Source organism: Rutidosis leptorrhynchoides, chromosome 10, assembly GCF_046630445.1.
Source record: "Rutidosis leptorrhynchoides isolate AG116_Rl617_1_P2 chromosome 10, CSIRO_AGI_Rlap_v1, whole genome shotgun sequence".
NCBI classification, from domain to species: domain Eukaryota; kingdom Viridiplantae; phylum Streptophyta; class Magnoliopsida; order Asterales; family Asteraceae; genus Rutidosis; species Rutidosis leptorrhynchoides.
Window position 1 is genome coordinate 265,101,278 of NC_092342.1, and position 17,361 is coordinate 265,118,638.

The 17,361-nt window shown below is 33.8% G+C and overlaps 1 protein-coding gene across 1 annotated transcript; it reads left to right on the forward strand.

The window, feature by feature from the left end:
- Positions 1–2,748: 2,748 nt before the first annotated feature.
- On the forward strand, positions 2,749–4,291 carry LOC139871017 (uncharacterized). The gene is made up of 3 exons (XM_071858769.1): positions 2,749–3,193; positions 3,435–3,566; positions 4,035–4,291. Exons 1-3 carry the CDS (start codon positions 2,749–2,751, stop codon positions 4,289–4,291), a joined length of 834 nt encoding a protein of 277 aa, XP_071714870.1.
- Positions 4,292–17,361: the final 13,070 nt, after the last annotated feature.

Sequence of the window (17,361 nt, forward strand, 5' to 3'; positions counted from 1 at the left end):
CCCAAAGTTTTCAGGAAGTACAGATCCGACATAAACTCTTAACTGGTTGCGGGAAATTGAGCGGGTATTTAAAGACTATCAGTGTGAACCCGAGCTTCGAGTTACATATGCTAGTAGAATGTTGAAAGGTCGGGCTATGGTTTGGTGGGATTCCTTGATATCAAGCATACCAAAGGAACAAGTGAGTTTGATCACGTGGGAGCAATTTTATGGGAAAGTTTGTGAACAGTACTGCAATCCTTTTGATATGAATCGCATCAAAACTGAATTTCAAGAAATGAAGATGAACGATTGATGAGGTGGTGGAGAAGTACATGGATAAGCTAAGATTTGTGCAACAGTGGGTTCCGGATGAATCATCTTGGACTCAACATTTTGTAAACGTGATTTTACCGGAATACATAACCTTTGTGAGAATAGCTACATCATTATCTCAAGCTATTATGCTAGCCAAGATGGTGGAAAGTGATGTTAAGGCAGATAGAAGTAGGATGTTTGTTAATGTAGTGAATCTGGATGGACAGGCATCTAGTCAGTCAGGATCTAAGTCCAAGAAATCAGGTGGGTTCAGACAAAGGGTAAAAGTGGTCAGAGTAGTTCTGGATCTGGTAGAGGGGATTGGTGCCGCAATTATAAATCTTCGCATAGTGATCAATGTTCAGATGCAACCAGGCTTTGTATAATATGTGGTGTAATTAGGTACGATTCGCAAGCTTGCTCATTCCCAAGTAGTGTGTGCTGGAATTATCAATCTGGGCATTGTGCAGCAAGTTGTTCGTCAAAGAGTGTTAGTTCCGGGGCAGGGTCAGGTGTGCATTTCGCATCAGCCAGAGGGTCTACTACCTCGAGTGGGCAGAAGAGGAAGAACCCTCCATCAGCAGAGGCCAGGGTTTTTCAGATGTCAGTTGAGACAGCTACTACAACTGACGATGTGATCACCGATATGTTCTTAATCAACTCAATACCTGCTAGAGTATTGTTTGATTCTGGTGCGAATAAGACATTTATGTCTTTAGGATTATGTGATAAGTTTAAGTTACCTGCTACTATGTTGTCTGAGCCTGTAAGAGTAGAGGTAGCTGATATGTGATATCGTGCCCTAAAATAACTAGCTAAAAACTTAACAATTATCACACAATTACAGGCAACTATAACCTGATCATGAAGTAATCTATAAGTAATTTGACCAGTTCTTTCCACAGAGAGAAGTTTAATCAAGATCTTAACACTATTAATTATCCTAGAGATTTGATTAAGAGATTTGGTTTGTATTATAATTCACGCAATTAACGTGAAGTAAAAGAAATGAATTAACAATTAAGATAAAACAGTGTTCACTTGAATGATTCACTATTGATATGGATTGTTCTTGCAATTATTACCGATTATTATGTCTTTAATATAGTTATATGACTTTTCACAAAGTTCTAATCAATGAAAGTAAGTAAACTCACATAAACACACTTCAAAAGATTAAACTATATTTTGATAGAAGCTGATGAGACTCGATTTGGACTAAACTCACGTAAAATTCTAATTATAACAATCACTTGTAATAATTACACTAATATGCAGTTCACAAGCCTTTCAATTACCAATTAAATCAATGACACAATCATTTGAAATCACTTCTCCAATTGTCTAGATCACCTAAGTGTTGAAGCATAAATTGCATCTCAAATCTAACTCACATTAAACGATTAATAATCTATGTAATTGAATTAAGAACATAGAACATGCATAAGAGTAGATCTTTAATCAAACACAATCAATTTCAGTCACAAAACATTAAATCCAAATGATAGAACTATCCAATATTCATAGTTTCACATTCAAGCAAACACTTATCGGATTTAGCCTAGCATATTAAAGTAGCAAAAAACAAATAAACAATAAAAACTAAGAGTATTCATGATTACAATGATAAACTGATGATAAAAATAAGTACCGAAAGTTACGATTAATCAAATAGAAATAAAAGATGAGCAAGTCTTCAATGGTAGGGTTGAGGTCTTCAAAGAACTCTCCTTTTCGTAGTTGGAAAACTACACACACCTTTAGGGTTAAAAACCTCAACTATTTATAATTGCTCAAAAAGTCAACTGATCGGGCTCTCATAGCGACCGAAATAGGTGGATCGCGACCGGGATGATGGAGAGGCATCGTGACCGCGATGTGGTCAGTCGCGACCGCGATTCAGATTTTTTCAATTCTTTCAACTTCTGCCAATGTATTACGGCCGGGATTCAACTAGTTGCGGCCGTGATCAGTTCCAGACTCAGTAAAACTTCAATTTCACGTATCCAAACATACTTTGAGCTTAAACACAACCAATACTCAACAGAAAACAACCAAAACATTAAACCAAAGACCTCTGGAGCTAGTATTACCAATTTATCTCAAATAATCACAAAAGTCTTCACATTTTCGCAAATAAATAACAATAAAGGATCGATATCGTGATTTAATATATGTATAATTTGAGCGATATCAGTAGCTGATGGTAAGACGATCACAGTTACAACGTATGTGTCTGGGGTTAGCATAGAAATTGATGGAATACCTTTTCCTATGTCCTGCTTAGTGTTTCCTATTAGTAGCTTTGATGTAGTCATAGGCATGAATTGGATGAGCCTCCATAGGGCTAGCATTAAGTGTGATAGGAAAATTATTACCTTCCGTACGATCGATGGAACCCGTATTGTGGCTCGAGGGGAATGAGGTGGGTATAGTTTTCCGTTGATATCAATGATGAAAGCTAAGAAGTCGTTAGCGAAGGTTTGTGAATCGTTTCTTGCATATGTGATTGGTGCCAAGAAAGAGAAGAAAATGGTCTACGATATTCCGGTGGTTTCTGAATTCCTAGAGGTGTTTCCAGATGAATTGCCAGGTCTTCCTCCAGTAAGGGAAGTGGAATATAAGATTGAGTTAATTCCAGGAACTACTCTAGTTGCGAAAGCTCCGTACCGTTTAGCTCCACCTGAGATTCGCGAGATGATGTCTCAGATTCAAGAATTGTTAGATCGTGGGTTTATGCGACCGAGTTGGTCTCTGTGGGGTGCTCCTGTATTGTTTGTGAAAAAGAAAGATAGTTCAATGCATATGTGTATCGATTATCGCGAGTTGAACAAAAGAACAGTGAACAATAAGTATCCTTTACCTCAAATAGACAATTTGTTCGAGAAGTTACAGGGTGCTTCATACTTTTCAAAGATAGAATTAAGGTCAGGGTATCATAAGTTTCGTGTTGCAGAATCAGATATACCGAAAACAACGTTTAGCACAAGGTATGGTCATTTGGAGTTTTGGTCATGCCGTTTGGGTTGACGAATGCGCCAACAATTTTCATGGATATGATGAATAGAGTGTGTCATCCTTTTTAGACAAGTTTGTGATTGTGTTTATTGACGACATATTGGTGTATTCGAAAATAGAGGTTGAGCATATTGAGCATTTGAGACAGGTTTTGAATCTGTTGAAACGAGAACAGCTATTTGCTAAGTTTTCAAAGTGTGAGTTCTGGTTACGAGAGGTTCAGCTTTTGGGTCATGTTATCTGTGCTGAGGGTATCAAAGTGGATCCATCTAAAATAGAAGCGTTAATGAATTGGAATTCTTCGAGGACTCCTGCTGAGATTAAGAGTTTTCTGGGATTGGCTGGTTATTATCGCAGATTTATCAAGGATTTCTCGAAAATAGCAGGTCCGTTGACTAAGTTGACTTGAAAAGACATAGCCTTTCGATGGAATGATGAATAAGAAAAGGCTTTTCAGACGTTGAAATAGTTGTTGTGTCAGGCACCAGTGTTAGCTTTACCAGAGGGTTCAGATGATTTTGTGGTATACTGTGATGCTTCATTTGCCGGGTTGGGTTGTGTATTGATGCAGAGAGACAGAGTAATTGGCTACACCTTGCGTCAGTTGAAATTTCATGAGAAAAACTACCCTGTACATGATCTGGAAATGGCTACAGTAGTGTTTGCTTTGAAACTGTGGAGACACTATTTGTATGGAACTCATTGTATTATATGTACAGATCACAAGAGTTTGCATTATATTTTCTCTCAGAAAGAAATGAATATGCGACAAAGACGGTGGCAAGATTTGATTAAAGATCATGATTGTGATATTAAATACCATCCGGGTAAAGCAAACGTCATTGCAGATGCTTTAAGTCGCAAAAAGTCTAGTGAGAATGTTAAATTCCTACGTTTGAGTATAACTTCAGATTTAATCGACCAATTGAAAACTGTACAAGCTTTTACTTTAGAAGATGAACATGTTAAATCTTAACTTATGACTAAACGAAAATTTGACCTAGCCGATGACTCACGTGGACTTAAAACCTTTCATGATCGTGTTTGGGTGCCTATGCTGAGAGACTTTAGGGATTTAATCTTGACATAAGCGCATAAGTCCAGACTGACAGTCCATCCAGGTAGCAATAAAATGTATCATGATTTAAAATATGTGTATTGGTGGCCTACTATGAAAACAAACATCGCTCGTTTTGTTGAAAAATGTCATGTTTGTGCATAAGTGAAGGCAGAACACCAGAGACCTTATGGTTCGTTACGTCAGTTAGAAATTCCTGAATGGAATGGAAACATATCACGAAGGATACTATGACAAAGTTATCTAGAACTCAAAAATGACACGATATGATTTGAGTAATAGTTGACTATTTGACCAAAAGTGCTCACTTTCTAGCTACTCATGAAACAACGTCATTAAGTGAACTCGCCGAGTTGTATGTGAAAGAGATTGTTAGTCGACATGGTGTGCCGTTATCTATTGTATTAGAGAGAGATTCTAGAGTTGTGTCAAACTTCTTGAACAGTCTACAACAGAATTTGTGTACACGTGTAAATTTGAGTACAACTTATCATCCTTAGACAGACGGTCAGGGTGAGAGAATGATACAGACTTTAGAGAATATGTTAAGGGCTTGTGTGTTAGAATACGGTGGGTCGTGGAATTTGCATCTATCATAGGTTGAATGCGCGTATAACAACTCATATAATTTGAGTATAGGGATGCCTCCTTATGAAATGTTGTACGGTCGTCGTTGCAGAACTCCGACTTGTTGGTTAGAAGCCAGGGAGAAACAATTTGCAGGTCTTGAAATTGTTTAAATGACTGCCGAAAAAGCTGCTATTGAGCGAGAAAAATTGAAAGCCGTTAGAGACAGGCAGGAAATGTATGCTGATCCACGTAGACGTCCGGTAACCTTTAGTGTGGGTGATCGTGTGTATCTGAAAGTTTCACCGTGGAAAGGGGTTATCATATTTGGTAAACGGGGTAAGCTTGCGCCAAGGTTTATTGGGCTGTTTCCGATCAGTGAGATTTTGAATGATCAACAGTGGTTTTGGATCTTCCGCCAGAATTAACCGGTATTCATAATACTTTTAATGTGTGTTATCTACGTAAGTGTAAGGTAGTAGATGAGATGCAACCTTTACCGTTGAAAGATTTAAAGGTTGATTTGAGTAAGAAGTTGGTGGAAGATCCGATTCATATAGTTGATCGTAAGATAACTAAACTAAGAAAGAAACAGATTCCGATGGTGTTTATTGAGTGGAAGCATAGTTTGGGGTCGAATCTTACGTGGGAGACAGAAGAGTTGATGAAGACTCGTTACCCTCATTTGTTTGACCTAGACCAGATTCCGAGGACGGAATCTCTTTAAGGGGGTGGATTTGTAACAGACAAAATCCCGGGCTAGTTGTAAGTGGACTATTTTGCCCTTAGGGTTTTATTATGTGTTTTTATATGCTTTTATATTAATTATGTGAATAGTGTTATTTTATTATTTGATATATATATATATATATATATATATATGTATATATATATATGTATATATATATGTATATATATATATATATATATGTATATATATTAGGACCAGTTTGTGACAAAGGTCACAGAACAGGTTTGTTTATTTAATTTGGACTCCGTTAGGACCACGTAACGAGGTACGATAGATTTTAGATAACTGGTAAATACCCGTGTGTCAAAGGGTATTGTGTTTTAACTCATAAAGAGTTAGGTACTAGCTGAGTTTCATCTCATTTCTTTCCTTCTTTTTTCTCACTCCCGTACCTAATTTCTTCACCTCTTGAACCCTAATTCTCTAAATCTCGATTTGAAGTCTGATCTGTGTTAGAAATCTATTCTTTGTGTTTTATTGATTCAAACAAGGTAATAATTACCCATTTTCTTTACGTAAATTTGTGTCGAATTGGGTTTGAAGTTAGGTTTTTGTCAAATTGGGTTTTGATGTCAAAATGGTGCAATTTTTTGTTATTTTGATGTAATACTTGTGGGTTTATGTCCCAAAAGGTTTTATAAACAAGATGCAGTTAGTTTTGAGGAAAAAAAAAATGAGTCTAAGATTGATATTTGGTGATTTTTGGCTCAAACCCACCACTTTTTCAATTTCAGCAGCTCAAGAAACACACTCGGTAGTGTGTCTTTTGGTAGTGGGTCGTGTATCTACACACTCGGCCGTATGTCTTTTGAATTGGGTCTTGTGTCTACACACTCGGCAGTGTGTCTTTTGAAAAGACATTTGGTCGAGTGTCTCTACTCATTCGGCCGTGTGTTTACACACTCGACCGAGTGTCTACGACACACACTACCGAGTTAGGCAGTGTGTCTTTTCAGCATTATGAGAAATTTGTTTTGGTCATAACGTTCAAACCGTAATTCCATTTTTGATGAATCAAATATCTTTGGAATTGTATTGAAGAGTACTTTTCAATGATAAACTTTTAAGAAGCTGGATCAAACTATTTTTGTGGCAAGAAAATAGGTTTTGGCGTGTATGTCCCGTTTTCCACGTGCTGTATGACGATATTGAATGGAGTTATGTTGTGGAATTATGAAATGATGTTATGACCTAGTTTATAGTATGATTTGATCATAATATTGATTGAGATATGTATATTGACTTCATTTGTGTTGTTCTCATGTGATAAGAACAAAGAAGAAGCTCAGAAGTAAGATAACTGAGCTGTATCTGGTAATCGGTGAGTGGGTATATCTTCGGATTACGTTTAAGTAGCATGCCATGCGATTGTGGTTTATTCTATTACCATACTATAAATTAGTGATATTGCCATGTTTAAATAAGGGTTGCCATGCTAGTTAGATGATTGCATGCTTACTGTGATTATGTGATATTATGTGCGCACTGTGTTTGGCACCAGTCAGGCCAGAGGAGGCTAGGGACTCATAACCAGCCCTGAGGAGGTTAGAGTCCGTATGAGGTCAACCAGGCCCGAGGAGGTTAGGTTCATTTCTGTTGATTGTGTATTGATTCAACAGGAAAGAACTATCGGTAGACACTAGCCCGATTAGCTACGTGTCGTGTGCCCGTACGAGCTGTCGATCATCATATTGTGTTTATGTTATGCTAGTTGGTTGTTAGCATGTTCGTGATCTTGTTCACATGTGTGGTGCTTATGTGAAATCTGTTAGATAGATTCCATTCACTTAGCGCTATGCTAATCCCCCACATTTCCACCCTTGCAGGTTTGGGTACTGTTAGTTTGGACGAGTGCTAGTATTGAAGACATGTTTGATGTGTGAACTATGATATGGACTTTTGTAACAGGCATTTTGTAATAAGTAACACCGTCTTGTAAACTTAAACTTAAGTATGTGGATTTCTGCTGTGATGTATTTATTGTTGTGATTTTAATATATAAATCTTCCGCTGTGTTTTAAAAAAATGGTCGGTGTTACATGAATAAAGTAGTATATCCTTAAAGGAAAGTCTCAACTTTTCATAATCCTAGTTAGTTTAACTATAGTAACATTCCTCCACTTAATACTAAGATATGCCTTAACATTAACAGATGTGCAATTTTACATATCCTAAGGATTAGAGGTCTCTCCTTTGTGATCACTTACTCAACTCCGGATCATCTTACAACATCTCTAGAACATTGCTTCTGACGCGAACCATGCTTTTGAGTAAGCTAGTGTTCACTGAACTCTATATTGCCTACTCTAATCAAAACCTAAATGGGCAGCTCTTCTTTGACGGATAAGTGATTAACCGTACGTAGGTACTATTTCCCTATTATGACATTAAGCACATATAACTACTTACCTTGTATCCTAGGATTGATCAGGTCCTAACACTAGGTTATAGCCATGTGAGTAAATGGAAAGGGTGGTCCGTAAATTAGACTCCTAAACCCGACAAGGTTTCAACATAACAATAGTATAAGTTTCAGATAAGATATTCAACATATAATAAACATTTGTAACAGATAGTCAAGCATGCAAGATGAAAGCAACTCAAAGTAACAAAGTAACTTTATTAAATTAAGGAAGGCGTTCATCGTTTACAGACGAGATCTGAACTATTACAAGTGCTGACATCCTCTAGACCGCTCCTAGTACAATCTTCATCGTTCGCCTTCGGTTACTTAATTTCCCGCTCGGAGGTGAGAAGGCCTTGAAAGCTTCTTGTGAGAGAAAGTGTATCGTAGTGAGAGAGTGTGAAGAGGTGTGTGAAAATGGGATGCAAAATGGTGTTTAAATAGTAAAATTTGGCTGGGAAACGGCTGGCTGCCTTGCAAGCCGACGCCACAGGTCGGCGTGGGTGGCCAATCCCGGTGTCTGAGTTAGATGGCAGGCTGACGCCTATTGTGACGACCCGGAAATTTCCGACCAAATTTAAACTTTATCTTTATATGATTCTGACACGATAAGCAAAGTCTGTAAAGTCGAGTCTGAAAAAAAATTTGAATTTGTTTACATGAATGCATTTTAACCATTGGACTATCCCCGACGATTCACGAACAATTGTGTGTAAATAAATATATAACAATTATATATGTAAAACATTATTAATATAATCATATTTACATATACAATATATGATAAAACTAATATGCAAATACAATTATATAATTATATATATAAATTGTATAAATATTAAATATACTGTATATGTTATTATGTAATATATTATATTACATAATTAATGATATATAATATCAAGATATTAAAAATATAGTTACCATAGTAATATTATTATCACTTTTAATATTAATACCTGCATTAATATTAATAATATTATTATATTCAGTATATAACATATAGATATGAAATTTGATATTTATAAATATTATTATCATCATTATTAATATTAATATAATTAGTATTATTATTATTATCATTTTATAAATATTATTATCATCATTATTAATATTATTATTATTATCATTAATATTATTATTATTATTATTATTATTATTATTATTATTATTATTATTATTATTATTATTATTATTATTATTATTATTATTATTATTATTATCATTTTTCACTAATATTATTATTATTGTTATTTACTATTATTATTATTTTTATTTATGTTATTATTATTAGTATAGTAATAGAAATTGTATTATTATAAATATTATCTATATATTTGTTATTAATAAAATGGTTTACGAACTTATACAGATAATGAACCAAATAGGTTCCACATCATTTTCCCATCTGTAGATAATTGATTCATAGTACAAATCAAGAATTAAATCACATGAATCAAACAAAAATTAGTTAGAGGTCTGTGTCACTTTTAATTTTTTTGTTTTTCTTTCTTTTTCCCTCTGTACTATCTGTCGACCACCATCACTATGATCCAAGCTCAATTAGATATTACTACATAAGATTCGTTCACTTAATCGCTATATATCACCTACTGCAATTAGAGATTCGATTACAACTGTTATATAATATTAACCATTACTACAATTGAGGAAGGAAAAACAAAAATTGTGAATTGAAGCATGATATAACCATGTACATTCTTCTGTTCTCTAACTAGTACCCTTTCATTATTGAACACCACTTCCAACCGACACCTTGAACCACCACAACAATCAAACAACCGCTGCATATATTCTCTTTTGCTTCTTTCTTTTGTTTCTTAATTTCGCTGTAAACCCTCACAGACCGTCACCAATTCAACTATTGTTGCTGCGTCTGTTTTTCTGTTGAACAAGTCACAAAACCCATGATTTAATCATCACCCTAAGTGAATCACCATCACCGTAATACTCACCACCACCATCATCTTCAAGTATTAAACACCATGGATAAACATATCTTCTCTCTCTCTCTCTCACTTCTCTCTCTACAAATTTTCTTCTTTTTCATGAACATTGAAGCCTACTTTCCACAACTCAATCACCACCATGTTCATCAAAACCTGCAACTGCAACTGCAAACCATTCTGTTGTTGTGCAAAACTATAACTGCAGCAACTCTCTCTCTTTTTTTCGTTTTACAAATGAAGCTTGAAGAAGGTGAATATTATTAATAAATAAAGGGTACTATCACTGATGCAATGCATTTTTTTTTTATATAAATGATAATACGTGATCAAACTATCACAAGCCTTTTAAATTAGTTACATGACAACTTGATCTAATAATTAATATTGCAAAATGGTAGTGGGTGCCGTTAATCATGTTATCACTTTAATATTTTGGTCGACATGCACAAGACAGACAAACCCCACACCACACCATAGCATAATTAATTAGTAACCACTTGTTAATGTTTCTGTTGGAATGAAAATGATTGGTAGGAAGTTGAATGGCGAGCTGGAACCCTTTTGATTAGGCTGCAAAATACTAAATAAGTTCCATTTGTAAGTGGGCTGTAAAAGGTTGAGTTGTTATCGAGTTTTTGTAGGACTTCAAAACCCAACCGATAGCCATTTTAACTAGGATTGGTTAGTGGACTTTTAAACTATTTTGGGCTCGTCAAGTTCTAGTTGGGCTGTAACAACATAGCTAACCCAAGCTTTTACTTCGGTTTCCTTGTAATTAGGTTGAATGAGTTATTAAAAATGATGATACTAACCCCGATGATATTGATAATGATTAAGAAGATGATGAGTTTATGATAGTTATTATGATCATGATGGTTATGATCATGTAAATGATGAAGATGATGACATGTGATGTAGATGATGATGACTCGTGAAGATAATGATGATATCACTGTGATGTCGTTATTGATGGATTGCTCGATGTTCATAATGATGTCGTATATTTAGATGGTTATGATTAGGTTATAATCATGATTGTGGTATGATGTTGATTGGATTATAAAAATGAAAACAGTTAAAGGTTAAAAGGAGTTTAGGAGATAATTGAAAACAGAAACGGGGAAGTAGAGGGATGGTTAAGTGTGTTGGTCTTGAGCGAGAGGTCTCGGGTTCGAGCCCAGAATGTGGCATTTCTTTTTAGAATAAGAGGAAGAAGAAGAACAGACGGATATGAGGCTTATATGGTTTTACTCAGGGATTATTTTAGAAAAATATGATGCAGAGCATTGGTTAAGTGTGTGGGTGTTGAACGAGAGGTCGTGGGTTCGAGTCCGGGCTGCGACATTTTTTTTTTTTTACTATTTCCTTAAGGTAGTATACTTATTATTCTTATTATTATTTTTTTATTATTATTATTATTATTATTATTATTATTATTATTATTATTATTATTATTATTATTATTATTATTAAAATAAGAATTATTATTACTAATATCAATATTATTATCATTATTATTTTTACTACTAATATCATTATTATTATTATTATCAGCATTACTAACTATAACTTTAGTTTTAAATGTATTTTGTATATAAAATATAACTACATTTTTATGATCTTAAACTAAAAAGATAGATATCATAAGATAGATTCAAACAATATATATATAAAATAAAAATATTTAAGTAATCATCAATATTAAATTTAATATCACAAGTAAATTACTAATATCAAAGTATATATATTTATTTGAATATTATTATATGTGTTAATATACATACTTGATATAGATTCGTGAATCCGAGGCCAACCTTGCATTGTTCAATGTCGTCATATATATTTTTACTACAAAATACAGTATTGTGAGTTCATTTGCTCCCTTTTACTCTTTACATTTTTGGGACTGAGAATACATGCGCTGTTTTTACAACTACTTTATTAAATGCTTTTTGAAATATATTTTGAACTGAGAATACATGAAATGCTTTTATAAATGTTTGACGAGATAGACACAAGCAAAACATTCCTTGAATGAATTATTATGCAGACAGAAGTTTTGTGGATTATTATTAAATTAGTTGGACGTTATAATTGCCACTAATTGTTATGAATATTTTCCCCTGATTATTATTGCTTGGTAACCTAAGAATTAGAAACGGGTATGGCCCTAATTCACGCGAATCCTAAAGGTAGCTACCGGGTTTAACACCCTCACCCAGAATGTTCACTAGACGAAAGAGCTAGTGGGCGTGGTGTTTAGTGTAGTGACCCGAACTTTTCCATGTTTATATATATTAATTGAGATTGATATTTACATGATTAAATGTTTCCAACATGTTAAGCAATCAAACTTGTTAAGACTTGATTAATTGAAATATGTTTCATATAGACAATTGACCACCCAAGTTGACCGGTGATTCACGAACGTTAAAACTTGTAAAAACTATATGATGACATATATATGGATATATATATAGTTAACATGATACTATGATAAGTAAACATATCATTAAGTATATTAACAATGAACTACATATGTAAAAACAAGACTACTAACTTAATGATTTTTAAACGAGACATATATGTAACGATTATCGTTGTAAAGACATTTAATGTATATATATCATATTAAGAGATATTCATACATGATAATATCATGATAATATAATAATTTAAAATCTCATTTGATATTATAAACATTGGGTTAACAACATTTAACAAGATCGTTAACCTAAAGGTTTCAAAACAACACTTACATGTAACGACTAACGATGACTTAACGACTCAGTTAAAATGTATATACATGTAGTGTTTTAATATGTATTTATACACTTTTGAAAGACTTCAATACACTTATCAAAATACTTCTACTTAACAAAAATGCTTACAATTACATCCTCGTTCAGTTTCATCAACAATTCTACTCGTATGCACCCGTATTCGTACTCGTACAATACACAGCTTTTAGATGTATGTACTATTGGTATATACACTCCAATGATCAGCTCTTAGCAGCCCATGTGAGTCACCTAACACATGTGGGAACCATCATTTGGCAACTAGCATGAAATATCTCATAAAATTACAAAAATATGAGTAATCATTCATGACTTATTTACATGAAAACAAAATTACATATCCTTTATATCTAATCCATACACCAACGACCAAAAACACCTACAAACACTTTCATTCTTCAATTTTCTTCATCTAATTGATCTCTCTCAAGTTCTATCTTCAAGTTCTAAGTGTTCTTCATATATTCTACAAGTTCTAGTTACATAAAATCAAGAATACTTTCAAGTTTGCTAGCTCACTTCCAATCTTGTAAGGTGATCATCCAACCTCAAGAAATCTTTGTTTCTTACAGTAGGTTATCATTCTAATACAAGGTAATAATCATATTCAAACTTTGGTTCAATTTCTATAACTATAACAATCTTATTTCAAGTGATGATCTTACTTGAACTTGTTTTCGTGTCATGATTCTGCTTCAAGAACTTCGAGCCATCCAAGGATCCATTGAAGCTAGATCCATTTTTCTCTTTTCCAGTAGGTTTATCCAAGGAACTTAAGGTAGTAATGATGTTTATAACATCATTCGATTCATACATATAAAGCTATCTTATTCGAAGGTTTAAACTTGTAATCACTAGAACATAGTTTAGTTAATTCTAAACTTGTTCGCAAACAAAAGTTAATCCTTCTAACTTGACTTTTAAAATCAACTAAACACATATTCTATATCTATATGATATGCTAACTTAATGGTTTAAAACCTGGAAACACGAAAAATACCGTAAAACCGGATTTACGCCGTCGTAGTAACACCGCGGGCTGTTTTGGGTTAGTTAATTAAAAACTATGATAAACTTTGATTTAAAAGGTGTTATTCTGAGAAAATTATTTTTATTATGAACATGAAACTATATCCAAAAATTATGGTTAAACTCAAAGTGGAAGTATGTTTTCTAAAATGGTCATCTAGACGTCGTTCTTTCGACTGAAATGACTACCTTTACAAAAACGACTTGTAACTTATTTTTCCGACTATAAACCTATACTTTTTCTGTTTAGATTCATAAAATAGAGTTCAATATGAAACCATAGCAATTTGATTCACTCAAAACGGATTTAAAATGAAGAAGTTATGGGTAAAACAAGATTGGATAATTTTTCTCATTTTAGCTACTTGAAAATTGGTAACAAATCTATTCCAACCATAACTTAATCAACTTGTATTGTATATTATGTAATCTTGAGATACCATAGACACATATACAATATTTCGACCTATCATATCGACACATCTATATATATTTCAGAACAACCATAGACACTCTATATGTGAATGTTGGAGTTAGCTATACAGGGTTGAGGTTGATTCTAAAATATATATAGTTTGAGTTGTGATCAATACTGAGATACGTATACACTGGGTCGTGGATTGATTCAAGATAATATTTATCGATTTATTTCTGTACATCTAACTGTGGACAACTAGTTGTAGGTTACTAACGAGGACAGCTGACTTAATAAACTTAAAACATCAAAATATATTAAAAGTGTTGTAAATATATTTTGAACATACTTTGATATATATGTATATATTGTTATAGGTTCGTGAATCAACCAGTGGCCAAGTCTTACTTCCCGACGAAGTAAAAATCTGTGAAAGTGAGTTATAGTCCCACTTTTAAAATCTAATATTTTTGGGATGAGAATACATGCAGGTTTTATAAATGATTTACAAAATAGACACAAGTACGTGAAACTACATTCTATGGTTGAATTATCGAAATTGAATATGCCCCTTTTTATTAAGTCTGGTAATCTAAGAATTAGGGAACAGACACCCTAATTGACGCGAATCCTAAAGATAGATCTATTGGTCCTAACAAACCCCATCCAAAGTACCGGATGCTTTAGTACTTCGAAATTTATATCATATCCGAAGGGTGTCCCGGAATGATGGGGATATTCTTATATATGCATCTTGTTAATGTCGGTTACCAGGTGTTCACCATATGAATGATTTTTATCTCTATGTATGGGATGTGTATTGAAATATGAAATCTTGTGGTCTATTATTATGATTTGATATATATAGGTTAAACCTATAACTCACCAACATTTTTGTTGACGTTTTAAGCATGTTTATTCTCAGGTGATTATTAAGAGCTTCCGCTGTCGCATACTTAAATAAGGACGAGATTTGGAGTCCATACTTGTATGATATTGTGTAAAAACTGCATTCAAGAAACTTATTTTGTTGTAACATATTTATATTGTAAATCATTATGTAATGGTAGTGTGTAAACAGGATATTTTAGATTATCATTATTTGATAATCTACGTAAAGCTTTTTAAAACCTTTATCTATGAAATAAAGGTTATGGTTTGTTTTAAAAATGAATGCAGTCTTTGAAAAACGTCTCATATAGAGGTCAAAACCTCGCAACGAAATCAATTAATATGGAACGTTTTTAATCAATAAGAACGGGATATTTCAGTTGGTATCCGAGCGTTGGTCTTAGAGAACCAGAATTTTGCATTAGTGTGTCTTAGCGAGTTTGTTAGGATGCATTAGTGAGTCTGGACTTCGACCGTGTTTACTTGAAAAATGATTGCTTAACAAATTTTGTTGGAAACTATATATTTTTAACATGTGAATATTATGTGATATATTAATCTCTTAACGCGTTTGATATTATGTGATAGATGTCTACCTCTAGAACAAGTCCCATTGACTCACCTAATAATAATGAAGAGTCAAATGTAAATTGGAATGATTCGTGGACTGATTCACAAGTTCCTGAAGAGGAACCGGAAGAAGAGTCGGAACCGGAAGAAGAATCGGAACCGGATGAAGAAATAAAACCGGTGGGGGAAATAATAAAACGGTTAAGTAAAAGAAAATCCTCAACCAACCGACCAAGTTTAATTATGGTCAATGGTGTTTCCGCCAAGGAAGTAAAATATTGGGAGGATTACCAATTCTCCGATGAATCGGATTCCGACGAGAATTCCGATGATGTTATAGAAATTACCCCAACTGAATTTAAAAAGGCAAAAGAAAATAATAAGGGAAAGGGCATAAAAATAGAGAAATCTAATTCCAACCCCGATGAACTTTATATGTATCGTCAACCCCCGAAGTCCTTAAGTTATAACAATGACCCGGGAACCTCTAAACCACCAGGTTTTTCTAAACCAATGTGGAAAACGACGGCTCGTATTAGGGGAACATCATATATCTCTAGAAACTTGGCAAAACGAACCAAAATTGAAGAAGAAGAAACATGTGAGTCGAAATAAGATAGTTGTATTCGTGTGGTGTAATATATGTAATATAATGTGCTTATGCTTTATGATATATGTAAAAATTGCTTGTATTAATAAGTATTTTTTTTTATGAATCTAACTCTTGTCTATTTTACAGTATAAAAACACAAAATGGATAGACAACCCAATATTTTAAGAGACCTACCCGGAGACATGATTGATGAAATCTTGTCTAGAGTCGGTCAGAATTCTTCGGCACAACTATTTAAGGCGAGATCAGTTTGTAAGACATTCGAAGAACGTTCCAAGAATGCCTTGGTTTATAAAAGGCTTTCGTTCGAAAGATGGGGGATATCACATTGGGAAATCCATAAGTTACGATGTGTTTACTTTGACGCATATATTGCGGAGAACCCAAATGCTATTTTACGCAATGGGTTAAGAAATTATTTTGACTCAATATATCCGAATATTGGACTTCGTGATTTAGAAAAAGCGGCTAACATGCAACATAAAGAAGCATGTTATGCTTACGGATTAGTAATGTTCGCTTCTCACCAAAGTGAGAACAAGAACATCGGGCTACAACTATTAAACAAAACGTTTCCACAAGTGACGGAGTCGGTAATTGGGGTAAGAAATGAGGTTTTTAGATTGTTAAGGGACTGTTGGACATTACATAACCCTCGTCCCTTTGACGATGTTACAACACGCTGTCTTATCAACGGCCATAACGGTTATGTTCCACAAGACCAAGGATGGGAAGTAATCCTAGTAAAACCAGAATGCATGACTTGTTTCTGGACGTATGAATTACATGTCTTTATTGCCTTTGCTGAATGACTTGTGTACTAGCTAGAATTATCTTCACAACCATCTTGTATCAAATTTATTGTGTGCTATATTTCATGCTATATGTAAAATAAGCGGTATTGTAAGTTTGTAAAATATTGTATAAAAGTTTGAACGCGAAATATTATTATAATCA

Excerpts from the sequence above, each read along its gene's own strand:
- LOC139871017 (XM_071858769.1), top strand. The coding sequence starts at position 2,749 with ATGATGAAAGCTAAGAAGTCGTTAGCGAAGGTTTGTGAATCGTTTCTT. Across the intron at positions 3,194-3,434 it reads TTTGTTCGAGAAGTTACAGG|AGGTTGAGCATATTGAGCAT; the intron begins GTGCTTCATACT and ends ATTCGAAAATAG. Across the intron at positions 3,567-4,034 it reads TCATGTTATCTGTGCTGAGG|ATCACAAGAGTTTGCATTAT; the intron begins GTATCAAAGTGG and ends TTATATGTACAG.